The sequence below is a fragment of the Symsagittifera roscoffensis genome, chromosome 4, assembly GCF_963678635.1.
Source record: "Symsagittifera roscoffensis chromosome 4, txSymRosc1.1, whole genome shotgun sequence".
Classification (NCBI taxonomy): domain Eukaryota; kingdom Metazoa; phylum Xenacoelomorpha; order Acoela; family Convolutidae; genus Symsagittifera; species Symsagittifera roscoffensis.
In genome coordinates, this window is record NC_087065.1 from 28,195,724 (window position 1) to 28,222,689 (window position 26,966).

The 26,966-nt window shown below is 32.9% G+C and overlaps 1 protein-coding gene across 1 annotated transcript in view; it reads right to left on the reverse strand.

Moving 5' to 3' along the window:
* LOC134844586 (neuronal acetylcholine receptor subunit alpha-5-like) overlaps window positions 1-24,681 on the reverse strand; it is a gene marked incomplete at its 5' end in the record, with an annotated part of 44,217 nt that extends 19,536 nt beyond the window's left edge. The window contains 1 exon segment of the mRNA XM_063861332.1: window positions 24,246-24,681. Within this exon segment, the coding sequence (XP_063717402.1) occupies window positions 24,246-24,591 (346 nt within the window).
* Between the last annotated feature and the right edge of the window lie 2,285 nt (window positions 24,682-26,966).

Sequence of the window (26,966 nt, forward strand, 5' to 3'; positions counted from 1 at the left end):
TATCCTTTATAAACTGAGCTGAAAAACTCTTCAAAAATTGCTGTCAAATCTTGAAAAAATCAAAAAAAAATGAAAAAAAAAAATTAATTGAAAAAATTGAAAAGCAATTCTGATTTTTTTTTGTCTCAATCTGTCCAATAAAGCTTCCAATCGATCAGACAAGAGTTTTAACACATTGAAAGAGCTTTGAGAAGCTCTAGAGATGTTTTTTTTCAGAAAAGTGATTTTTGCCTTTGGTGTCTCAATGGTGAAAATGAAAATTGAAATTCCTTAATATCCAGCAATCTCCCGGAACCAAAGTACGTCCTTCAAACGAACATCGCAAAAAACGCATTATTTTAGCTGAAAAACAACTCCTTCATGGTAAATTTTCAAGTTTTCAATTTTTCAGTTTTTTGAACTACGTAAATAATAAAATTTTTATAACTTAACAAGCGAACCGATTGATTCCGATAGAACAATAGGTTCAGAGCGTCAAGTTTTTTTATTTGGGAATAAAAATAAGTTTTGCTAAAAATTTTTTTAAAAAAATGGGCTTCCCACATTTTGAAATTTTGAAGAAACTTTCTTCTCGGCGCGCGGAAAGGTGCTCATGTTCAGACTTGGTAATATTCGTTTACGCGAGAGTTTACGCATGCCGCAAAACCACGGATTCTAATAGGCTACTAATCGATGTCTCTCTTTGTTACACAATAATGCCGCAAACTACAGCTTCTAATAGGTTGAAATTCGATGCAGCTAGATACGTCATTGCGCGTCATAGTCCTTTATACATTCAAAACTAACCTGAGTGCTTGTTTGCTCCTTTTTCAGTTTTGTAATCGTAAATGAAACAACCAATTGGTGCCGTTAACGAAGAAGCTAAATTTTGAGAATAATATTTATTCAAACTTGCCTTTGAAGGATTTGCTGGAGGGAAAAAACGAAACTAACTCAGACTCAAATGAATGATTGCAATTGTCGGTCGAGAAACAAGGAAAGAGAGAGTTATTTTCAGCTGCTGAAACATCTGGGCTTCAAAACTTGATAAGTTTTTGTTTATTTTCTATGTTGATATTATTTTGCGTAAATTTTCAACGCCACCTAAGCCAAATGGTTTTTAATCTTAAAATTTAACAGGAAGTTAACCGTTGAACCATTCTCTCATCGAAAGAAATTTTAAGAAGTATTAGACATCTTTGTAATTTCCACAGAGCTAGTAGAAAAGGAGAATGCTATCAATATTTTGATTTTTGCTACTGAACAATTTCTACACATCAGAGTTCAGAATTTAAAAGTTTTTGTTCATAAAAAAATTATTTCGTTGATTTTTGTTCCGTTTTTTGAAGACAATGCTGAAGAGTTTGTCATTGTTTCCTTTACTGTATATAATGCGAAACGTTCTGAACCACCGCTGTCAGTTGTGTAGGGGAAAAAGTACAATTTCAGGGTTGCTGGTAATGGTTTATATGCAGTTCTGAGCCTAGTAACTTTTGTTGTGATTAAGATAGAAGCTCGACTAACGGGACCTTTTTTGTTCTCCTATGCTAGCTCCTATCCTTTATAAACTGAGCTGTAAAAACTCTTCCACAATTGATGTGAAACCTTGAAAAAAAAACAAAAAAATTTAAAAAAAAATTGAAAAAAACTCCAAATGATCAGACAAGAATTTTAACACATTGAAATAGCTTTGAGAAGCTTTGGAGATGTTTTTCGAAAAAGTGATTTTTCGCTTGGTTGTCTAAATGGTGAACCAAAACGAAAAATAAAATTTCTTATATCCAGCAATCTGCCAGAATCACAGTACGTCCTACGAACGACTATCGCAAAAAACGCAATATTTTTGCATAAAAACAACTCCTTCATGGTAAATTTTCATGTTTTCGATTTTTGATTTTGTGAACTACACAAATAATAAAAGTTTCATAAGTAAACAGAAGCGGACCGTTTGTTTTCGTAGAACCAATTGTTTGGAGCGTCAAGTTTCTTTTAGTGGAGAATAAAAAAACTTCTTGATTATTTAAAAAAAAAAACGTTATTTTTGAAATTTTCATATTTTTCTAAGAAATAAGATTTTGACTAATTCAAGGTTCTGAACACGATATTTTTAGATCTGATAAAGATAGACGCTTGTTAATGAGGATCAATTCTGTTTTTCTATAAAAGGGCGGCAAGCCATTGAGATTACTTTTTCATCTGGATTATTGGTAGAGTGAGCAATGACTTGTGATTTTTTTTGGAATGAAAAAGAAAAATCAAAAAATTTCAAAGATTTAAATTAACCTTAATTTTTGCTTCCAATAGTTTGATATGATTTCATGGCGTACTAGAAAGAAAATGGGTCCTGGAACTAGTTTAGTGCAACAAAAATTTGTCATTTTTAAAAATAAAAGATTTTTATAGACAATCTACCTGATACGCTATCTATCTCTTTCTAAATTTTACTTACTAAACTTCTCTCTAATTTTGACTGCAAACAAAACAATAAAAAAAAAGTTATTTGACCAAATTGATAACGAAGCAATCAAAAAAGACAAGCTATATTTGATTCATGAGCAATTTTTTGGTCTTATAGATTTTATAAATTTGTTTTGATTTTTCATACTTTGTGTAATTTTTGGAACCAAAGATGAAGAATTGGCTAAACCTATTTTTCAGTAAGTTTTAAGAAATGAAGAATGTGAAAAAGCCAGAAAAAAATTTTGTAAGCTGTTTTCTGGTATCAAATAATCTACAAAAATTTTTTGATTATTCATACTTTGTCTAAATGCGAGAACTTAAAAGTATTTTTCAAAAAATTTTGAAATAAATAGAGCAAAAACGAGGGTATTATATTTTAATTTTCAGATTTCCCGAGAGAAAAAATGATTTATCCACTGATCCATTTTTCTCAATTCGATGATTGTTATCAAAAAGAGTTAGTCAAAAAAACTTTTGAATCTCTAAGATTTTTAAGACTATATATTATTATTGCGAGACTCAAACTTGAAGACTTTTGGAATGTTTCTGCAGCGAACGCGCATAAAATAAAACGGATTTTTTGTTTCAAAGTCTCTCAGAATGTTCCTCAAAAAAGAAACTATCAAAAGTTGCACATGATTGAAATTTCTACATTTAAAAATCATTTCAATAGCAAGCTAGCAAGAGTAGTGTATTAGTATGAACCTACTTTGTGTTCAGACCTAACTGACAAACACAAGTGCTCACTTGGTGGCACCTTTTTTAAAATCTTGGTCTTTATCAATGGAAATTTCACGCAACTGTTCTATGCTTTTTTGTGGCTAGTGTTCAAGATTATCAAGCATGAGTGGCTGAGTGGGAAGGATGCGAGAGTTTTCGTTCTCAAGGTTGATGGTTCGACTCCTTTGTGTAGGCAAAAATTTACTCAGTTGAGATTTAATTATATTTTTTTTATTCCACTTTATAGAACAAATTTTTTTTGTCGTTTTCTCGCTAGCATTTGCGAAGCATAGCTGCGCCTCGGTGTTTAATTTTATGTAGGTCGTGTAGTTTTCTTGAATACTAAATGATGCAGAGTCGATGAACGTATTTCAGACTCTTAAAAAAAGTATGATGATTATTTTTTGTTTTTTTACAAGTCTTAAAATTTAATCAGGCTTATATTTGTTTTTACGCGGTTGGGCTTTTGATTTTTTCTAAGCTCAGTTCAATTCTTTAATTAAGAGGAAGATAAACTCCACTATCGACACCATGGTCAATTTCTAAATTCGAAAGGGGTATTTGGTTTTCAGATTTTCCAGCGAAAGTAAGTTTTACTTATTGATCCAGTTTCCTTATAACCATAATAAAGTTTTATAGAATTTGAAACAATTTTGAGGGCATCCATATATTTTTTCTTTTTTCAAAAATCAAGGCAGTGTTTTTTTTCTGTTTTTCTTGCGTGCAATGACTGTCTGAAGGTTAGTTTTTCACTATTTCAGCGGGATCTTTCGAAGAGCACAGGCCTTCTTTGGTGACATCATTGCACTCCGCAACTGACATTCTAAAAGGCTCAAAATCTTGTAAGTTGTTGAGTTCAGTTTTTATATATGACTGTTTAAGAAAATCAGCATCGCCTTTGGGTTTCATCAGCAAAACAAACGTGGAGACCATTTTTTTTACTATATTTAAATAAATGTACAGAATAATTGTTTTCAGCGTAGTTTCTCTCTGTCCAGACCGATTACGACTAATTAATTGGAATAATTTTTTAGCATCTGAAATTTTTGTTGCCTTGAGCTGAATTGTAAAAATCATTTGACCTGTGTTTATTTTTTTTCAAAATGGTAATTTGCGAAATTAAATTTCTTTATGAAACGCTGATTTTCAAAATCCCAAGGTTGATAGTTCGACTCCGTCGCGTAGGTAAAGTTTTACTAAGTTGAGTTTTTTTTCTACTTTTTTCATTTATCTTTTTAGAGCTGTTTTCTGCCGTTTTCTCGCTAATTTTTAAGGAAACCATAAGCGCCTCTGTGTTTCATTTGAAAAACAAACGCGGAGACCTTTATTTAAGACTTTGGACTAAATGTACAGATTAATTGTTTTCGGAGTAGTGTTTCTTTGTTCAGAGCAATTTCGGCTATTCAATTGGAAATGTTTCTTAAGCATCCAAAGTTTTTTGTTGTCTTCAGCTGGATTGTAAAAAATCAATTGACCTGTGTTTATTTATTTTCAAAATGGTAATTTGCGAAATTAAATTTCTTTATGAAACGCTGATTTTCAAAATCCCAAGGTTGATAGTTCGACTCCGTCGCGTAGGTAAAGTTTTACTAAGTTGAGTTTTTTTTCTACTTTTTTCATTTATCTTTTTAGAGCTGTTTTCTGCCGTTTTCTCGCTAATTTTTAAGGAAACCATAAGCGCATCTGTGTTTCATTTGAAAAACAAACGCGGAGACCTTTATTTAAGACTTTGGACTAAATGTACAGATTAATTGTTTTCGGAAAAGTGTTTCTTTGTTCAGAGCAATTTCGGCTATTCAATTGGAAATGTTTCTTAAGCATCCAAAGTTTTTTGTTGTCTTCAGCTGGATTGTAAAAAATCAATTGACCTGTGTTTATTTATTTTTTAGTTTTTTGTCTGGTGGTTTGAGAATGGTTAAATTAGGGTGCAATTAATGTGGGATATGTTTCCTTCAATTTACCCGTATTTATTTAATCCACCTAAAAAAAAAGAACTTTGGAAAGTAAAAATTGTTGCCTAGTTTATTATTCCCTAAAAGCAAATAATTTGTCCCTTGAATGTTTTTTTTATTAGAAGTTGCGCACCTAAAATCAGAGATTTAACAAAAAATCTTTTTATAACATTGAAAGATTTAACTCCTTGAGTTGGAGTGTGAAAAAAATATCGAGACTTCATTTTTTTGTGAAAATCTAGGGTTCGGAAAATTGGCAAATTGGCTAAGCTCTGAACTATTTTATGCACACTGTGTAGGTTTTTTTTTATAATCATAAAACATGAGGCGAGGTTTTCCTGAGTGTTGAGTTATTCCATACAACAAAATCGTACCAAACTGTTTTAAATAAAGCAAAATGGTCTTAATTATTTTTGTTCGATTCAAATTTCTACATTCGATGTTTGCTATCGTAAATAATTTATGGTTTTTAAACAAACCTTCAAAGAAAGTAGAGGAATATTGATATTTGCGCTCAGATTGTTTTTTTCTGACAAATTTTGCTTTTTTTACTAGCAAAGATTGACGGAAGTTTTATATATAATTCGAAAAGTTTTGTTGACTTGTGCTAAAGTTACAGAAGATATTTAACCTGTGCTTGTGAGGGCTTCTTTTCTCCAGACAAACGCCAAGTTTAACTTGCATTTTACGACGGAAATTTCTAATGTATCAGTCGAAAAGTATTGTTCTCATGTACGGTAAACAATGTTTGATGTATATTGTACGAGTGTTGTGAGGCTCACCTTCTTGATACAGTTTATCAGTATTCGAGTCGGTAGTTTTGGCGTTGTTATGCTTGACCAAATTGATCCTTTTTTGGGTAAAAATTTTGATCTTTTTTACGGATCTTTTTTCTCTGACCCTTGTAAAGTTATAGAGGATTTGAAGATTTGGCCAACTTGTGACATCTAATGGTGCAATAGATTATGCCTTATAAACCTGTAAGAAGAGATTTAGTCCGTGTAAGAAGTCGTTCCAAAATGAATTGAGGCAGGTAAATTGAAAATTTTTGAGGAAATTATATCACTTCGAACTTTGCATAGCGTTTGGTGGATTGATTTTCGAGAAAAAAAAACAAAAAAATTTTTTTTTCCATTTTTATTTCTGTTGTATTTTCTTATTCGAATAATTTAGTTTTTTTTTTGAATTCCGTTGCTTCTTTCTGTCAAAATTAGGAAAAAATAATGAAAATTAAATTAGTTAAGTTCACAAAAAGTCAAAGTCATAAGTCATAAGTCAAAGAAAAAGGTTTGAATCTATATATTCCATTTCAATTTTTTTGTTTCATTGCGTTCTTTGACTCTTTTCTAATTTACTCTTGGTTGTATGCTTAAAAAACTTAGAGTTTATTGAGTTTCCTAAAAAACCAATCAATTAAGACAAAAGTGATAAAACTGAAAGGTAAATAAAAGGGAAAAAAAAACGTGAACTATTTTAGTGAACGTTTTTTACTTTGCGACCACCAAAAGTGATGTAACCGGCAAATAGTATTTTTCCCATAGGCGAGTTAGTCAAAGAACGACCAGTTTGATGGGTATGGCAAACTTATGAATTATGTTGAATAATTGTTAATACTACCATCTGTTGGTTTAGGTAGTAAGTAAGTGGACCTCGTTTTAGCGGTAATTATTTTCTCATTCAAACTTCTTGAAAAATTATCTGTCAGTTTCTTTTTGGTTTGCGTCTTATCATCCTTTTAATCAGCTTCCGTTTTCTTCTCAAAAGCTGTTCATATTACCTGATTTGGTTTTGAACTTTTGAAAAATCTATATGTCGCAAAATGTACAAAGAATGATCTGATTTTGAAGATTATCTTTTAACTTCTGTTTTTTTTTGCTCTTCGAATAAACGGCTTATGCATATCTTATATAAAATGGGTCGATTTTTTTTGAGAGGATGCAGTTTTCAAGGGATTTATGGTTTCAAGGGATATAATTTTTGAGGCGTAGTTTTGGGGGCGTTTTTATGTTTTTTTTGCTTTGGGTGTCAATGCGGATGAGTCGAACAAAAATTCTAAGACTTGGACATGGACGGTATTGTTTAAGACATCAATTTTTCTTACACGGGCCGTAATATTTTTTGTCGCTCCGAGATTACCTCTCCGTAAATGACTACTAATAGTTTTAAAAAATTTTATGAACCTTATTCAATACAAAAAACAAGGTTTTTGTCGTTATAGTTGTATCATTTTTTTTTCAACTAAGAACTTCGAAGAAAATTTCGACCTCCATCTCTTTTTTATCCAGTCAAAGATTTAAAACCTTGTCTCGGTAGTTAATTTTCACAGCACTTACGGTTTGTTCTCGCGTATTATCACTGCCATGGCAGGTTATCGGATGCATGCAGACGATTTCAAAAGGATTGTCTTATCATACGCTTAATCTCTTGCTTTCTATTAATAACCCGGAAAATCTCAGACCGCAGTAGCCTCTGCAGAAAAGTATCAACCAGAAAACGAGGAGTATATCTTTTCTTTGAAAACTCAGGAAAAGTTTGAAATGGTGGCTGCTATATATGGAATTAAATATAGATGAATTCATGTAATGCATCAAAGTCAGACCAATTTTAATCTCTCTTCTGAATATTTATGGGTCGAATAACGTAATTGTCGAATAACGTAATTTATATTCTTGTAAAGGTCATGATTATTTTTCTGCAAAAAATCTTGGAATGTTTAACTTTCTACACATGTGCATTCATACACTTTAATGTACTCTCGAATGCCTTTAGGTATATATGCACTTGTTGGGCTTTTTGACTCTGAAAGCGTAAACAATATTAAAAACGTGATCGAGTTTTATTTGAAAAATGGATACATTTTTTGGCGGATAATTGTATAAATTAAATCAATTTTTTTTGTGGAAGATGCAGTTCTCAAGGGAATTATGGTTTCAAGGGATATATTTTTTGAGGCGTAGATTTAAGCGCGTATATATGTTCTTTCGCTTTGGGTGTCACTGCGGATGGTTCGATCAAAAATTCTAAAACATGGACATGAAGCGTTTTATTTTGAGACATCAATTTTGTTTACACGGGTCGTAATATGTTTTATCGCTCCGAGGTTACCTCTCCGTAAATGACTCCTAATAACTTAAAAATTGTTTATGAACATCATCCAATACAAACAACAAGGTTTTCATCGTTACAGTTGTATCATTTTTTTTCAACCTAGAACTTCGAAGAAAAATTTGACCTCCATCTCTTTTTCATCCAGTCAAAGTCTTAAAACCTTGTCTCGTTAGTTAATTTTCACAGCCCTTACGGTTTGTTCTCACGTACTGGCAGGTTATTGGATGCATGCAGACGATTTCAAAAGGATTGTCTTAATATACGCTTAATATCCTGCTATCTATTAGTAATCCGGAAAATCTCAGACCACAGTAGCTTCTGCAGAAAACTATCAACCAGAAAACGAGGAGTATATTTTTTCTTTGAAAACTTAGGAAACGTTTGAAATGGCGGCTGCTATATATGGAAAGAAATATAGATAAATTCATATAATGCAGCAAAGTCAAACCAACTTTGCCTCTCCTCTGAATATTTATGGGTCGAATAGCGTAATTTATATTCATGTATGGGTCATGATTATTTTTCTGGAAAAAAATTTGGGAATGTATTACTTTCTACACATGTGCATTCATACACTTTAATTGTACTCTCTAATGCCTTTAGGCCTTCTGACTCTATTATTGGGCCTTCTGACGCTGAAAGCGTAAAAGTTATAACAAACGTGATCGAGTTTTATTTGCAAAAACGGATACTGTTTTCGGCGGAACAAACAATTACATTTTTGATTAAATTTAGTTCTCTCAGTTTCAGTCATTAAACTAAAAAGGTGTGATTTTTTAAATGCTTTCGAAATTCATAGTGCCTCAAGAGCATTTGTATTTTTATTGAGTTTGAAATTGTTTCAAGTTAGTGTTTTCTATCTGTTTTTTTTTAACGGTTTTGATTATTTCCATTCGTCTGTTGGCTATAATTTTTTTTTGTAAAAATTGTGTATATTGAAATTGTGAATCTCTATATGGCATTTTTTACTGTAGCCAGTTAAAACACAGTTTGGCCTTCTTTGTGAAAACTTCTTGCCGAAATGTCTGAGGACAAACAGAAAAAAAGTGAAATGTCAAAAAAAGTTAAAAGTTTTTAGTAATGGAAAAGATGTCTTTCATGCGCTTCCAGAGGTTGAAAAGTTCCCTCTGACAAAAATCCATTGTTTGAAAAAACACTTTTCGAATTTTTTTCATGCAATCGTTTTAGTTCATTGAATTTCATGGTAGTTCTTTTTCCTTTGTATGAACTTCATGACTCAATCTTCAACGTTTTAAATTTTATTTTTCAAAACCTATTCAAAGCTCATGTTACGGTTTGTGTAGTTTTATTTTGAGCTAAATTTGATATAAATTTCATCGAACAAACTTTGGTTTTTCTTGGTTTGTACTTGTTTTAACTTAGTAGATATTAGAAAGTTTTCAATTTCAAATTTTATCTTTCGCCGTTCGACTTTTGTTAATTAGCTGTGGAAGAACAATGTCTGCTTACGCTTTCTTGGCTGAAGTGCCGCGTTGAGGGACTTTTGTGTGGTCAGAAGTTTTTATCGTAGATGCAATTTTTTTTTATTATTCTTTTTTCTTGTAAATTATAATTTAAATAGCCCTGATTCTGTTAAGTATGTTTTTCAATTTTTTTTGTTGAAAGCTTCATTCGAACTAAATGTTTTCAGATTATGTTTATTGGTTTAGTTACCTTAATTTGTGTCGCTCTAAGGATGAAAAACTGTTGATTAAAAAAAGTCAGGCAGTTTTTGTTGTAAAAATTCAAAGCTTCAAGACTTAATTGCTCAACATTTTTATGGTAAACCTTTTTTGTGTTTTTTTTGTTTTTGATTCCATGAGCGTCTACTTACGCATTGTCGGCTTAAAAACCGTCTGTTTAATTTAGTAAAACAATTTACGCTGTTTGTTGGGTTTCTTGAATGTTTTTTTTTCTTGACGGTTTCACCTGTGTGACAAAAACGGTTTGTTTTTTTTTTCTGTTGGAAGGAAGACAAACTCCAATATTGATCATCAGATATGCTATAATCAGAAAAACTATAATAACTTCGTTTTGTCGAAAATGAGTTTTAATTTTCTGATTTCCTTGCGGAAAAATGAAAATGCTTTGAATCAATTTTCTAAAAAACTGGACTTTTTTTCGTTTTGAAAAATGAAGAATTTTTGAAAACAATTGTTTCAAAAATTTGCTGGTAATACTTTTTAGTTGTTAAAAAATTAAATTGTTAACATCCTAACGAGATAACTACCAATGAATTTGATTAAAAAACGAGAAAAAGTGGAGATTGACTCTTTTGATGATTTCAAGAAGTTATTGTGCTGATGGTATATCTGAATTAGTTTAATCATATCATGCTGATAATTAATGGCTACTCAGCTGATCTTTTCTTAAAAAGTGAAAATTAGTTTAGTCGCAAATTTCAAAAAGCTTTCACCTGGTAAAAAAATGTGTTTTTCGAAATTCAAATTCTTTTTTTCGAATAATAAAAAATTCAAACATTTTTTAGGAAGTAACTTTGGATGCAGTACGATATTGTTTGTTTCCTTCATTTTTAAACAGATCTCATCATAGTATATTTCGACTAACTTACCTTTCTTTTTTCATTTGTTTAGCAAGTGATACAAAGCTTCGCTTCGCTCTTGTTTACTCAAATTTGATTCTAGAGTAAATTGACAGGTCAAAAAATTTTTGCTAAGTAAATTGCACATCAGATGTTTTCAAAAAAGACTCAATTGTGGGAAGGAGTTTGAACATGTTTTCCATAAAACTGAAGGGTTGACTAAGTTTTTCAACTCATTACAATATAAGTTTTGCTTTTGACATAAGTCTCCAATTTGTTTTAATTTGTTTTTGTAACTAAATTGCCTGGTTTTCGAAATACAATTTTTTTGCTATTGTTGGCAACTTAGGTTATTGTTTTGCTTTGAAATAACAAAAACATGTAACTTCTTTATCTGTCTCTTTTTGAATTTTTGTGTTTTTTTAATATATGTAAGTATGTATGAATATATATGTATGTAATATATTATCTTTGAATCGAAGTATCTAAGCATGTAGGTATGTATGTTTCAACGTATGTAAGTAAGCATATATGTTTTGATATAGTTTTTGTGGGTATGTTAGTGTGGGTGTGTGTGTGTGTGTGTGTGTGTGTGTGTGTGTACTTATGTATAAATGTATGTATGTATGTTTGTATGCATGTATTCATATATGTATTTGTGTGTGTATGTATGTATGTATGTATGTATGTATGTATCTATCTATGTATGTATGTATGTATGTATGTATGTATGTATGCATTCATGTATGTATCTATGTATGCATGTATGTAAGTTTTAATGCATGTATATGTATGTAGGTATTTTTTTATGTATGTATGTTTTGTGTGTATACATGTATGAACGATTGAATTTTTTTTCTGTATATACATATGTTTGTATGTTTGTAAGCTTATATGTATGGATGTACGTTTGTTTGTATATATGTTTTTATGTATGTGCTTACGATTGTATGTATGTAAGCTTGCATGTATCAAGGAAAATAAATTTAAAACTATAACTAAAATTTAAGATGAAAGAAAAAAACCAAAAGTTTCTGGAACCTTCTAGAACTTTTAACTTGAAACTACGTATGTCAAACAAAAATTTTGTTTTCTACTTTTATTGACTTCAATTTTGCAATTCACACCAATCCTCATTAGCTTTGATTTTGTTAAAACATACAGTTATTTTAAACAGGTCAGACAAATTTAAAAACAAATCTATTTAAAAAAAAAAATTAGCTGATTGATTGTATTCTTTCTCATAATTACCTTTCATTTCATTTCCATGTCATAAAATTTATGTATGTATGTATGTATGTATGTATGTATGTATGTATGTATGTTTTAATGTTTGTATATTTATGTATGTATTTTTTTATTGATATGTTTATATAAGCATGTGTGTATGTTTTTATGTCGTATATTTGTAAGTATGTGTGTATGATAGTAGGTATCTTTGTATGTAGGTAGATATGTATGTATGTATATATGTATGTATGTATTTATGTTTTTGTATATGTTTATGTCTGTGTGTATTTAAGTTTGCTTGTTTCAAGTGAAAATATATCTAAAACAATTACTAAAACTCAAGCTGAAAAAAAAATCAGAAAATTTCTGGAACATTCTAGAAACTTTAGCTTGAAACTATATGTATCAAGCAAAGTTTTTTGTTTTCTCTCATTCTTCATTTCAAAGTTGCAATTCATACAAATCTCTATTAGTTTTGATATTCGTAAACTTACAGGTGTATCAAACAATGTATATTTACTGAGAGGTGACACTGTTCTTCGGCATCTCAGAGAAGTTCATAACTAAAAAAAACCAGAAAAAAATGTGTTTGCTGTAATATCATTTTTGGAAACATTAGCGAAAGTCAAGACCATGACCCATAACTCCATGATAAACGCAAACTTGGTTCTGCTCCTCAATCAGCAGAGCTAAAGTTTACTACCGAGCAGCATACTGCCAAGAACTTTTTTCACTCGTATAAACTGAAATTTCGGGATCAATTGGATCTACTCTCCTTAATGGAAGAATACAAGGCCGACATTCAATCTTTCCTTAGAAAGAAACTATCACAACTTGAACTTGGACCAATTAAACTCCAGTTTTCAGCATTCGCTGATCTTATTAAGCCAATAGAAAAAAAACTAAAGTTTCTTAGTTTCTTACTATGCAAGTAGCAATGGCAAAGCTATCATAACCGAGTTAGATGACGATGACTTCTACTCACTGGTTGATCAATTGTTAGCACGCTTCAAAGTTTCTGCAGGAGTGGAACTGGATTTTTTGTAAACTCACTCGAACATCAGGATTTTAACATCAACCTGTACAAGCCGATTAGAGGAAACAGTTACCTTGCAATTCCTGTTATGTTTAAAGACAACAATTTACTTTTAAACATCAAAAATACAGATCAGCTATGCTTTGTTGACTCAATATTGGCGGTTTTGAGCCCGAAGCTTATCAATAATCAAAAGAAGCCTTCAATTAATCAAAAAAACTGTTGGACCAGCTTGAATTTGAAGATTTCGATTTCCCAATCGCAATACGTGATGTTCCTCAATTTGAGAAAATCAACTTACAATTCGTCAATGTTTTTAATTAGAAAATCATCAATAAACGCCTTTTTGTTTGTCGAAAACTTTGTTTGAAACAATCAATTTGCTTCTTTTTTCCGATTGAGAAATTTTTCATTACTGTCTTTTTACAAATTTTAATGCTTTTATGACGAGACAGTTTGAAAAGTGTACAAACCGAAAAAAACTTCTGCGTGGGTTGCCTTCATGGTTTTAGATCAGAAAAACTTCTCTACGCTCATTCGACACTATGTGGTGAACATGATGCGGTTTCAATTAAAATGCCCTCTAACGGAAGTAAAATCCGATTCCAAAATTGGCGTAAATCAAGTATGAGCTCTTATGTCATCTACGCTGATACAGAAGCGATTTGTCCAAAAAAAGCAACAACATGGATTAAAAAGAAAACGCCTTGCTCTTTTGGTTCTCTACTTGTTGATAGAACAACTGGAAAGTCCGTATATGAGTCTTCTCGTGGTATAAACTGTAATGAAAACTTTTTCGCTTATATACGCAGAAAAGCTACTGAATACCTAGTTCGAAGCAAAAATTTACAAAAATAGTCATTTAAAATAGAAAACAAAAGCAATTACTTCTTGATTCAAAAAGTTGCGTCAATGGTCACGAACTGCTAGCTGAAGACAAATTAGTTGAAGACAAATTAACTTGATCATACAACCGGGTGCATCCTCGGAGTAGCACATAATTCATGCAACTTGAAAGTGCGCACTCAACCATTCACTCCCATTATTTCACAACTTGAGTCGTTATGATTCTCATCACTTAATCAAGAACCCCAACTTGAAAGAAAAGGAGAAATTGACAGTTGTGCATTGTAACGATTAGAACTACTTATCTTTCAGCTATCATGTGCTGGTGGGTGACTATATGACAAAAGAAGAAACTTGAGAACAAAATATGAAGAGTTGAGATTTCTTGATAGCTTTAGGTTCCTTCCAGAAACTTTTGATAGCCTTTCTAGGTTACTAACTGATGCTTGCTTCAGTATTCTGAGAAAATAGTTCCCAGAATAAACCAAAACTTACTACTAAAACAAAAAAGAATATACCCATATTCCTATATTGATTCGCTTGAAAAGTTCAACGAAGAGAAACTGCCTAGTTTTGGACCAAATTCGACTAATACGCTTTCTGGAAAAATTGATGTCAGCAAAGAAGATGTTCAGACAACACAAAAAATTTGAAATGAGTTCGAATGTGAAAACATCGGTGACTGTCACGACTTTTATCAGAAGTGTGATAAAATACACCTCGCCGATGTGTTTGAAAAAATCCGCACTTTGTTCAGGAACACATTGGAACTTGACCCAACACAATACTACAGCGCTCCTAACATATGGCTAACATATCGTGGGATGCAATGCGTAAAACAACAAAAGCAGAGCTTGAATTGCTTACCGATATCGATATATATGCTTCTGTTTTGCGAAAAAGAGATTAGAGGAGGACTTAACGGTATAGGTGAGTAATTAAAAATGAAACGAAACAACCCCTGTTTAGCCGACCGCGATTCAACAAAACCCTCCAGATATGGCTTGTTTCTGGATGTCGTGAATCTTTACGGAGGTTCAAAGACAAAAAAAATGCCCACCGGTATATTCAAATGGGTTGAAAAGTCACTTGAAGACATTTTGGTGGCATCGGATGAGAGCAAGGAGGGTTTTTTGTCATGGTTGATTTGCACTATCCCCTAAACCTGCATGATCCTCATAGTGATTTCCCCCTGGCGTCAGAAAAAAATGTCAATTAATAATGAGTTCATATCTTCGTATCAACAAAAGCTAAACCCAAAAAAGGAACTTACCAAAAAACTAACGGTGACCCTTTTTCACAAAAGAAAGTTATGTTTGTCACTATTGAATTGCTGAAGTTCTTGATTCAGCAAGGACTGGAAGTCTCAATGATCAGAAAAGTACTTCAATTCGATCAGTCGAACTTCAAGGCGGTCTACATAGACCTTAACAATAAAAACACTCTACAAGGACACAGACTCGTTGTTCTATGAGATCAAAACTCAAGATGTTTACAGGGATTTACTGGAATTAAAAGAAAACAAAGCAACAAACCATTTTCTATTTGATGAATCGAATCAAAAGGTACCATTAAAACTCTCAACGAGTTGAATGGGTGCATTGTAATGGAAACTGTTTTTTTTTTGAAACCCAAGGCCTACTCAATTGCTTACAAAGGTTGCGAAAACTCAAAAATCAAACAAAATGCTAAGGTAATGAACAGAACAGTGAAGACAACTCTTCGTGAAGACCAATCAGTCGATGACTTGCATTTCGAAGACACATCTGCGTGTAGCTATGATGACTCCAGCCGGTCAGAATCATCTTCAAATGACATTGAATGTTAAGTCAGTTTCGTTCTTCTGATCAAGGATTTTGGCAGATAGCGTCAATCAACAGTGATGAAGATGATATAGTTGACTGGGAAACGCATGTTCAGGAGTAACAAAACTTCAATAATCTATACATAGACAGTGAGGCAAAAGGAGACAACGCCGAGCCCCTTAGAAAACGTTTCAAGTCAAAATGAGCAACATAAATTTTCGGGTTGACAATGCAAACTCGCTTAAGAGCTGCAGGTTTCCTATATCATCGATCTATAATCTCATTTTGCAGCTGCTGAAAAGCAAAGACAACCCGTCACTTTCAATAGGTTAAACTTGAAATTCATGTGTGAGAAACTGGTACTTTTTTTTGTTAAAAAATTACTTTGAAATTTTAAAAAAAGTTGTTTCAGTTCACTTTCTTCACTTATATTTTCTTGCTGAGTCGGAACAAGCTAGCATTCTCACAAGTTTGAATTTTTCTGGGTTGATTTTTTGCTTTAAAAAACACCTAGCTGGAACTTTTTGATCGCATTTTTTATTGGGGGGGGGGGTTGTATGCAAACAAATCGTGACATTCAACCACTTTGAATTTTTTGTTTTGCGGCTTCGTTTTAGACTCCGATGAACAACTATGAACATGTCTGAACATGAGCACTTTTCTGTGCGCCAAAAAGAAGCTTTTTTTCAAAATGTCAAAATGTGGGAAGCCCTATTTGACGGGATGATTACTTATTTACCTACTCGTAAGCGAGAATTTAATTTTCCATAATGCGCTTAGGCAAGCCAATTGAACCTTATATTACTTTACCAGACGCAAATTTTATCAGTTTTCACTTAACGTAGCGGGTGTGGGATATAATGTTTTTAAAAATTGAAAAAAAAAATCCTTTTTTCGTTCTGAGACAAATTTCTAACCTAAATTGTTTGCATTGGAGTTAAGTTTTAGCCAACATGTATTTGCGGTATTTGATTTTGCTCTTAATTTTTTCTTCATTCAGTTGAATCATTAGTTTCCTTAATTATCCTAAGCCCAGAGACACTAGATCACATGAAAGCTAAATTTCTGCAGAAAATCTAAATTGTAAAACCATGCGTCGATAACAAGATATGATACTTCATCACATTTAACAAAATTCTGTCTTTAACTGGCACACAACGCATAAACCAAACCAACAAAACTGTAGAAAATCACCAATGATGAATAAGATCAGCATTTTAAGCAGAGATTCAGATCTGACATTTGATAACTTCTTTGGACTTGTTTAGTTACTGCCGAGCAGCATACTGCCAAGAACTTTTTTCACTTGTATAAATTGAAATTTCGGGATCAATTGGATCTACTCTCCTTAATGGAAGAACAGAAGGCCGACATTGAATCTTTCATTAAAAAGAAGCTATCACAGCTTCGATCAATCCAACTCCAGTTTTCAGCATTCCCTGATCTCATTAGGTCAATAGAAGAAACTAAAGTTTTTTAGTTTGTTACCATGCAAAGCTATCATAACTGAGTTAGATGACGGTGACTTCTACTCACTGGTTCATCAAATGGTTAGCTCGCTTCAAACTTTCTGCAGCAGCGGAAATGGATTTTTTGTCAGCTCTCTCGAACATGTGGATTTTAACATCAACCTGTACAAGCCGATTAGAGGAAACAGTTACCTTGCAACACCTGTTATGTTTAAAGACAACAAATTCCTTTTAAACATCAAAATTACAGATGAACTATGCTTTCTTGTCTCAATATTGGCGGTTTCGAACCCGGAGTTTATCCATAATCAACAGAAGCCTTCAATTTATCAAAACAACTGTTGTACCCGCTTGAATTCCCAATGGCAATACGTGATGTTCCTCTTTTTGATCCTCCTTTTGAGAAGATCAACAAACTATCCATAAATATTTCAGGTTAGAAAATGATCAATTAACGCCGCTTTTTTTGTCAAAAACTTTCTTTGAAACAATCAATTTGCTTCTTTTATCCGATTGAGTACTTTTTCATTACTGTTTTTTTTTACATTTTTTAATGCTTTTATGACGAGACAAATTGAAAAGTGTACAAACCGAAAAAACTTTTGCGTGCGTTGCCTTCATGGTTTTAGTTCAGACAAACTTCTGTACGCTCATTCGACACTATGTGGTGAACATGATGCGGTTTCAATTAAAATTCCCTCTAACGGAAGTAAAATCCGATTCCAAAATTGGCGTAAATCAAGTATGAACTCTTATGTCATATACGCTGATTCAGAAGCGATTTGTACAAAGCATTATGGTTGTAAACCTAACCCTGAGAAAAAAGCGACAACAAGGATTAAAAAGAAAACGCCTTGCTCTTTTGGTTCTGGATTTGGCGGTTTTTCTCAAGAAAAAGAGAAATTGACAGTTGTGCATTGTACCGATGATAACTACTTATCTTTCAGCAATCATGTGCCGGTGGGTGACTATATGACAAAAGAAGAAACTTGAGAACAAAATATGAAGAGATGAGATTTCTTGATAGCTTTAGGTTCCTTCCGGAATTTTTGGATAGCCTTTCTAGGTCACTAACTGATGCTTGCTTCAGTATTCTGAGACAACAGTTCCCAGAAAAAACCAAAACTTACTACTAAAACAAAAAGGAATATACCCATATTACTACATTGTTTCGCTTGAAAAGTTCAACGAAGAGAAAATGCCTAGTTTTGGACCAAATTCGACTAATACGCTTTCTGGAAAAAATGATGTCAGCAAAGAAGATGTTCAGATGGCAAAAAAAATTTGGAATCCATTCGAATGTGAAAACATCGGTGACTGTCACGATTTCGATCAGAAGTGTGATAAAATACTCCTCGCCGATGTGTTTGAAAAATTCCGCACTTTGTTCTGGAACACATTTGAACTTGACCCAACACATTACTACAGCGCTCCTAAAACATCATGGGATGCAATGCGTAAAACAACAAAAGCAGAGCTTGACTTGCATACCGATATCGATATGCTTCTGTTTTGCGAAAAAGAAATTCAAAGAGGACCTAACGATATAGGTCAGAAATTATACATGAAATGAAACAACCCCTATTTAGCCGAATACGATTCAACAAAACCCTCCAGATATGGCTTGTTTCTGGATGCCGTGAATCTTTACGAGGTTCAATGACCAAGAAAATGCCTACCGGTAATTTCAAATGGGTTGAAAAGTCACTTGAAGACATTTTGGTGACATCGGATGAGAGCAAGGAGGGTTATTTTGTCATGGTTGATATGCACTATCCCCTAAACCTGCATGATCCTCATAGTGTTTTCCCCCTGGCGTCGGATTCAATGTCACTTGATAATGATTTCTTATCTTCGTATCAACAAAAGCTAAACTCAAATACGAAACATACAAAAAAAACTAACGGAGACCCTTTTTGACAAAGAAAGTTATGTTTGTCACTATTGAATTGCTGAAGTTCTTGATGATCAGAAAAGTACTTCAATTCAATCAGTCGAATTTCATGGCGATCTACATAGATATTAACACTAAAAACACTCTACAAGGACACAGACTCGTTGTTCTATGAGATCAAATCTCAAGATGTTTACAGGGATTTACTGGATTTAAAAGAAAACAAAGCAACAAACCATTTTCTATATGATGAATCGAATCAAAAGGTACCACTAAAACTCTCAACGAGTTGAATCGGTGCATTGTAATGGAAACTGTTTTTTTGAAACCCAAGGCCTACTCAATTGCTTACAAAGATTGCGAAAACTCAAAAATCAAACAAAATGCTAAGGTAATGAACAGAACAGTGAAGACAACTCTTCGTGAAGACCAATCAGTCGATGACTTGCATTTCGAAGACACATCTGCGTGTAGCTATGATGACTCCAGCCGGTCAGAATCATCTTCAAGGGACATTGAATGTTAAGTCAGTTTCGTTCTTCTGATCAAGGAGTTTGGCAGATAGCGTCAATCAACAGTGATGGATATGATGTAGTTGACTGGGAAACGCATGTTCAGGAGAAACAAAATTTCAACAATCCATACATAGACAGTGAGGCAAATGGAGACAACGCCGAGCCACTTAGAAGTCAAAATGAGCAACATAAACTTTCGGATTCACAATACAAGCCCGCTTTATAGCTGCAGGTTTTCTATATCATCAATCTATAATCTCATTTTGCAGCTGCTGAAAAGCAAAGACAACCCGTCACTTTCAATAGGTTAAACTTGAAATTCATGTGTGAGAAACTGATGCTTTTTGTTGTTAAAAAGTTACTTTGAAATTTTAAAAAATAATTGTTTCAGTTCACTTTCTTCACTTACATTTTCTTGCTGAGTCAGAACAAGCTAGCATTCTCACAAGTTTGACTTTTTCCGAGTCGATTTTTTGCTTTAAAAAATCACTTAGCTGGAAATTTTTGATCGCACTTTTTTTGTTTGATACAAACAAATCGTGACATTCAACCACCTTGAATTTTTTGTTTTGCGGCTTCATTTTAGTCTCCGATGAACAACTATGAACATGTTTGAACATGAACACTATTCTGTGCGCCAAAAAGAAGCTTTTTTTCAAAATGTCAAAATGTGGGAAGCCCTATTTGACGGGATGATTACTTATTTAACTACTCGTAAGCGAGAATTTAATTTTCCATAATGCGCTTAGGCAAGCAAGTTGATCCTTATATTACTTTACCAGACGCAAATTTTATCAGTTTTCACTTAACGTAGCGGGTTTGGGATATAATGTTTTTAAAAATTGAAAAAAAAAATCCTTTTGTTGTTCTGAGACAATTTTCAAACCTACATTTTTTGCATTGGAGTTAAATTTTAGCCAACATTTTTGAAGTTTCGCAAGAAAAATTATTTATTCCAAAAAAAAGAATATTTTAACTGCCAAAATTAGCAATCTGCTGAAAAATTTATCCCCTACTTTGCGGTATTTGACTTTGCTCTTAATCAGATGTATGGAACCAAAAATTGTTCATTTTTTCTTCATTCAGTAGAATCGTTAGTTTCCTTAATTATCCTAAGCCCAGAGACACTAGATCACATGAAAGCAAAATTTCTGCAAAAATTTAAAAATCATGCGTAGATAACAAGATATGATAATTTATCACATTCAACGAAATTCTGTCTTTAACTGGCACACAACGCATAAACCAAACCAGCAAAACACGAAGTTTTAATTTCTTTTTTCAAAAAAATTGGTGGCTTCACAATCGAGGTTGTAAAGCAGTGTTGTGATCAACACTGCTGAATTCTCTAAGCAGTTTTGCTCGATAACTGTAGAAATTGACCGATGATGAATAAGATCAGCATTTTGAGCAGAGATTCGGATCTGACAATTGATAACTTCTTTAGACTTGTTTAGTTACGCTAACCGCTGATTTCAAAATATCTCTTGTAAAATTGTTCCAAACTTTCAATGCACACCGAACATATGTTTGTTGTGCATTCTGGCAAATTCAACAGGTTTCCGTTGGCGCTAGAAAATAACATGTCAGCATTAATTAGTGGATATTTCACTAAGTAACTACTCGAAAGTAGTAGAACTTTTCCAAAAACCCAGTCAAAACCCCCTGTAAGCACTGTCAACCATGTCATCTAGCATGCTAAACATCTTGCTTCTCCTTGTAAATGCCTGCAACACTTGCATTAATCTCGCAAGAAAAGTGGAATTAAGTCCGGGGCAGCTTGCTCTTAGAGTAATTTCGGATAAGGTACACCGTCTGTTCTTCACACTATCTATTTTCGGCCGGATAGATTCCTGCAATTTCTTAGTCTAAAACCGATCCTAATCTTACTCTTATATTTCCTAGTCTCGATAGATCTAGCATATACTGGTATTGTTGCGAGGTGGTTAAAATTGAGGAAGATCAAGTTAAATTTATTCTTTTCTGGCTGAAACTATAAATAATTTCAGCCTTACAAATTATTGTAAGTTTTAGTCATGGATTATGATTGGTTAGTTCTAAGTTTTTTACAGTGATAGTTATCAAGAATATAATTGGATATTTTATGTACTTGTTTTGAGCTGGTTCCAAAAGGTAAGGTGATTATATTTTTGTATGTAATTTTTTCAAAAGAGTTTAGCAAATATCAGCGTCCCCATAGCACAAGGACAGACGCGTTTCAATTGAAATCTGCTTTTGCAAAAATTCTAAGCGTTCTTCACGAAAAACCATTTACAATATGGTTTACTTATTTCGCCAAATTGGAAGACAGTAGCTGTCAGCTAAGTTGAAAATTTTTTGCCGATAGGGTCCAACTCTTAAACAAAACAGGTAAACTAAACAAAATCAATTTTTGCTTCCCTTTCGAATCAAATCATTAATGCTATTCATATGCTGAAGTTTTGCTATTATTCAAATTGTTTTTGATAATTTAATTCGTTTCGTCAATTTTTGAACAATTTTTCTCACAATTCAAAAGATCAAAATTGAAACTTTTCAAAATTTTTTTGCTCTAATAGATTGCTTCAAACAAATTCAAAAGTCAACAGTTCAGACTGGTTTGATAGTTGCTTTTTTGGTTGATTTTTTCGCTAAATGAAATAAACTATCAAAACAAAAGAAATGTTTCTGTTGTTGCATATTTGGCTCAGTTTTAGGTAGTTCAAATTACTCTGATAGCTAAAAGTTTTTCGCAAGAAATGAATAATTTGTTTTTCAAAATCAGCTTAAGAATAGCCTTCGTGAAAGAAACAGTTTTTTTATTAGCTTCAATCTATGAAAACAGTTTCTTATGAACAGTATTTCAACAACTGTTTAACAGATTTCGAAAAGCTTCAAATCTTCAAAAAAAAAGGATACTCAAAAGCTTGCTTTAAAAGTTAATATTTTTGAAAAATAACCGCGTCCAGGAACCAATCAACCAATCAACCTTAAACTTTCAAGTTCCTCTTTTGATAACTATGCCTGAATAGTGCAATATGTCGCAACTGCTTCAGTCTATTCGAATATATCCTTATTGCATCTTTTGAATAAGTTGCTTAAAAAAAGTTTTATCTACTTCAAGCTATCAAAACAATTGTTTTTTTTTAATCAAGTTTGATTAGGCTAAAATTTCTGTCAATAGCAAGTTGAAGGTTTACAAAGCTTCATTGTTCATCATAAATTGGTTAATGAATGTTTTTCAAAGCATAATTAATTTTTTGAGATTCAATTGAAGCTATGAGAAACGACTAAAAATGTACCAAAATCTCACCGTTTGAAAATTTTTCTAGATTTTATTTCGGTTTTCCGCAATATTTGAACTTTTAAATCACGAACTGTCAGTAGTCAGTCAACACATTCAAACTAAAAAATTACTGGTAGTTTATCATTGGGAAGTGTTTTTCACTTGGAGAAAAATGGTTATGATTTTTTTGTTCGTTTTTTAGACTAAATAACACGCTTTTCTCGAATGACAAAATAACAGGTTTAACTGTCAACTCAAATTTTAGTTTTCTAAATTATTCCTAGCCATTATCTTTTTTTATTTATGTAGTTCATCAAAAAAATGTCTTTCAAGTAGTTGAACATAAAAAATCTGCAGCAAAAAATGAATAAAAGTAGGAAAGAATTACAATGACTTTTTATTATTTCCCCATTAGTTTTGATCCTTCTCAAGTTTTAACCAGTCAACTATAATGTTTGGAACATTCGGTGCCATTTGCCCTCCTCTCTCTCTCTCTCTTTCTCAGGGATTCGACCCCCTGCCGATCCAAAGGGTCCCCCTTTGGTATTTTTTTTAGAAACCCTTTTTCAGCCGACCGACAGGGAGTCGAAGCAGAAAAAGCGAGGAAAATTTGTAGATCTTCAGTAAAAACATTCATTTCTCGAACCTAACAACAACAGCTGGTTGCAGTGCAAATTTTGCACTAACAACAACGTACCAAAGTTTTTTCAGTCTTGGGTGAATGGTGAGAAAAATCGTTTGAAAATTTGGCTTTTTAGTCTAATTTTGAACGAGTGATTCTAACTTCCTAATGAAATTTGCTTTGAAACACTAGTTCATTTTCAATTTTCCTTACATGCTAATAATTACCATGTTTTCAAACAGCTCAGTCAGTTTTTACAAAACATTAACTGTAAGTTAAGCAAAATATGAAAAAAAAATTCGATTTATGCTTTAAAAAAATGTGAACGATACATTTTGTACAACATTTACAGCAACTGGCAATCATTGTGTTCATTTGATTTAATTTTACGTCTTGCTTTCTTATTCATTTACGGGTTATCCGCAAAGTCTTTTCAAACTTTTGTATAGTTTGAAACAAAATTTTTTTATTCAATACTGATCAATACAAATTTTGACTCACTAGGTCCGACGACCGACTTGAGTAAATGATTTTTGGCACAATGTTTGTGTTTTCTACTTAATGATCCCGAGTTTAGTTACAAGGGATCATTAAGTAGAAAACGCAAACATTGTGCCAAAAATCACTTACTCAAGTCGGTCGTCGAACCTAGTGAGTCATAATTTGTATTGACCAGTGAGTCATTGTATTGTCATAATTTGTATTGATCATAGTTGTATTAGATTGATAAGTTCTGAATTTTCGTGGAAATTTTGAATAAGGTTATAATTGGTTTAGTTCAGATAAGAAGTATCAAAATTACCCGTCTCTGGTCTCCAAACTGAATGTTCTTTGATAAAGATGTACTCGTTTCCTCCGTATTCCCCTGGGTCCCACTTGGCCGACTCCGAAAAATACTGAATTAGAATCTCGAAGGATATTGTCCATGAATTCTTCTTTTCGTCCACTTCCACAATCTGCTTCAAGCCCAGGGAAAATACCACTTCGTTGTTATGAATGTCATCTGGTGGGAAGTATTCCGGCATTTTGCTTTTTATTTTGTGTACTAACTTGTCCTCCTTAAATTTTAAAGATTCTGCATCTTTCGACAAACTAGTATGCTTCGCAAGAATAATCAAGTAACATAAAGTTAGGGCAATTGGTCTCATTATAAGAGTTCGGAAATGATGCTTTTGTGAAGAGTTGAGTTTTAATTCGGTCTGAAATATGGACAAAACGTTGATCCTAAAACTGAAAAACTGTAGAAACAAACAAGAAACAAATGCCACATAATGCGCTTAAGATTTCGTCATAGTTTCAAAATTAAAATTATGTGAAGAATTGGGCATGTGTATTTGAAGTTGCTCTTTAAATTTCTCATCCAAAAATTTCAATTGAACTTTTGTTCCGCCATATCGCGTAGTAAGTGCTAATGAGCCATGGGCATAGAAAAGAATTTCCCTATAATTTATGCTACCTAATTAAGTTAGAATACGCTCGAGAGTGGTAATAAATTAAAGCTTCTTATTTATAAATGTGATTCACAAAAAAAAAACGTATTTTGCGAGAATTTTTGCGTTGACGAAAAAATTGCGCGTTTTTACTCAAATTCAAAACAAGGATCCCAGAGTCAACCTCAGCAGGGCGGCCGTTATTTTAATGTTTTTTTCCCCAATCAACCTTGTTTTTTCGCTATATAAAACAAATTCAGCTTTAGTTTTTTTTGAAACAATCGGTAGAAAAGTATTTGCAATTTTTTCTATATCAAAATTTTCAATTTAATATATATTGTTTTTTCATTGGTCAGAACATAAGCTACAATTCATAAGTACGATAGCAAAACCAAAAACAACAAAATAGCCTGACATATGTTTTCAATATCTAAAAATTACGACCATTGGACGGCATGAATCAATTTGAGTAACGTAATTTGAGATCCCAACAGGGATTTGAGTTGAAAAAAATAGATAGAGCACAAGGCTAGATATCATTGCTCCAACTCTTTTTGTTTATAAATTCAATAGTGAAGTTAGTAATTGAAAATTAGTAGCTGAAATGATTATGCCTCTATTGGTAGAATTTTTGATTTTAACTCCATGGTCCCTGGTCGAGGTCGTGGTTTTATGTTCAGACCGTGTGGACCAGAATTTAGCATGTTCAGACCATTGGGACTAGAATGTGGTATGTTCAGACCGCATGGACCAGAAAATACGATGTCCAGATTTTGCAGACTTATTTTGAGACTTTGCAGACTTATGTTCAGACTTTAAAGACTTATGTTTAGACTTTGCAGACTTCGACCTCTGTGGCGACTATGAATTTTCTGTCCCCACGCGGATCGATTCAGACTTTGCATACTTAAGTTCAGGCTTTGCATACTTATGTTCAGACTTTGCAGACTTATGTTCAGACTTAGCAGATTTATGTTCAGACTTTGCAGACTTATGTTCAGACTTTGCAGACTTTGACCTGCGTGGCGACTATGAATTTTCGCTCCCTTCACGGATCGATTCAGACTTATTAAGTCTGAACATAAAACCATAACCTCGACACGGGGTGGCTTTCTCATTCAGTAATTTCGGATAAGGTTCACCGTCTGTTCGTCACGCTATCTTATTTTCGGCCGGATACGTTCGTGTAACTTTTCGTGTAATCCTAATCATACTCTTACATCTTATAGTCTCATTAGATCTAGAGTATACTGGTTTTGTTGCGAGGTAGTTCGAATCGAGGAAGAGCAACTGTTTGCTAAGTTAAATATATTCTTCTCTGGCTTCTCGGGTAGGTATAAACAGATTTGGCAGCTTTTGGCCGAACGAAAATTTTGTCTGCACTTTCGACTATTGCCGTATTTTTTTGTGGCCGATCATTCTTTCTACGTCCATTTGGCCCTGGGCTGGATCATGCTCAGCCGCTTGAAACATGTTCAGTAAATAGGTTCCTTTCGCAATTAATTCGACTGCAGTGACTTTCACTGGTCCGGGAAAATTTTTCATTTCCATAGTTGCTTGTTGGTTAATTAATTTTACCGAGTTTGTTTCAGTGATGAGTTGTTATTATTCACCCATTTTTACTAATTTTTCACGGTTTTAGTCTGTTTTAATGTTTTGTTTTACATGCTTTTTAGTATTTTCTAACTTGGATGTTTTTCAAATTCATTTCCATCAAGTTTTGTTTCAAATATTTGCTCATCCTATTTTTCACTGTCATCACTGCTTTTGATTTGTGTCATTATTTCAGCGTTTTTTTGTTTCATGTAACCTATTAATTCTTTAATTTGAGGTTCAAAAAAAAACATTTCATCCAATTTTCATCTGGGTTTAGTTTGGTTTGATTACCGCGATACTTGCCTTTACATGCGGTTCGTTTTGTGGTATTAGTATTCTGCGTTGGCGAGTTTAAGCTTAGTTTTCATTCCTTCCAACCGAGTTAGGAGAAAATTTCATAACGTGTAAAAAGAAGTTAAAGTTGTTTTCAATTATTTTGTCGAACAAAAAAAACCATTTTCTAAAACGATTTCATAGTGGCGAGTTACGTTGAGTTC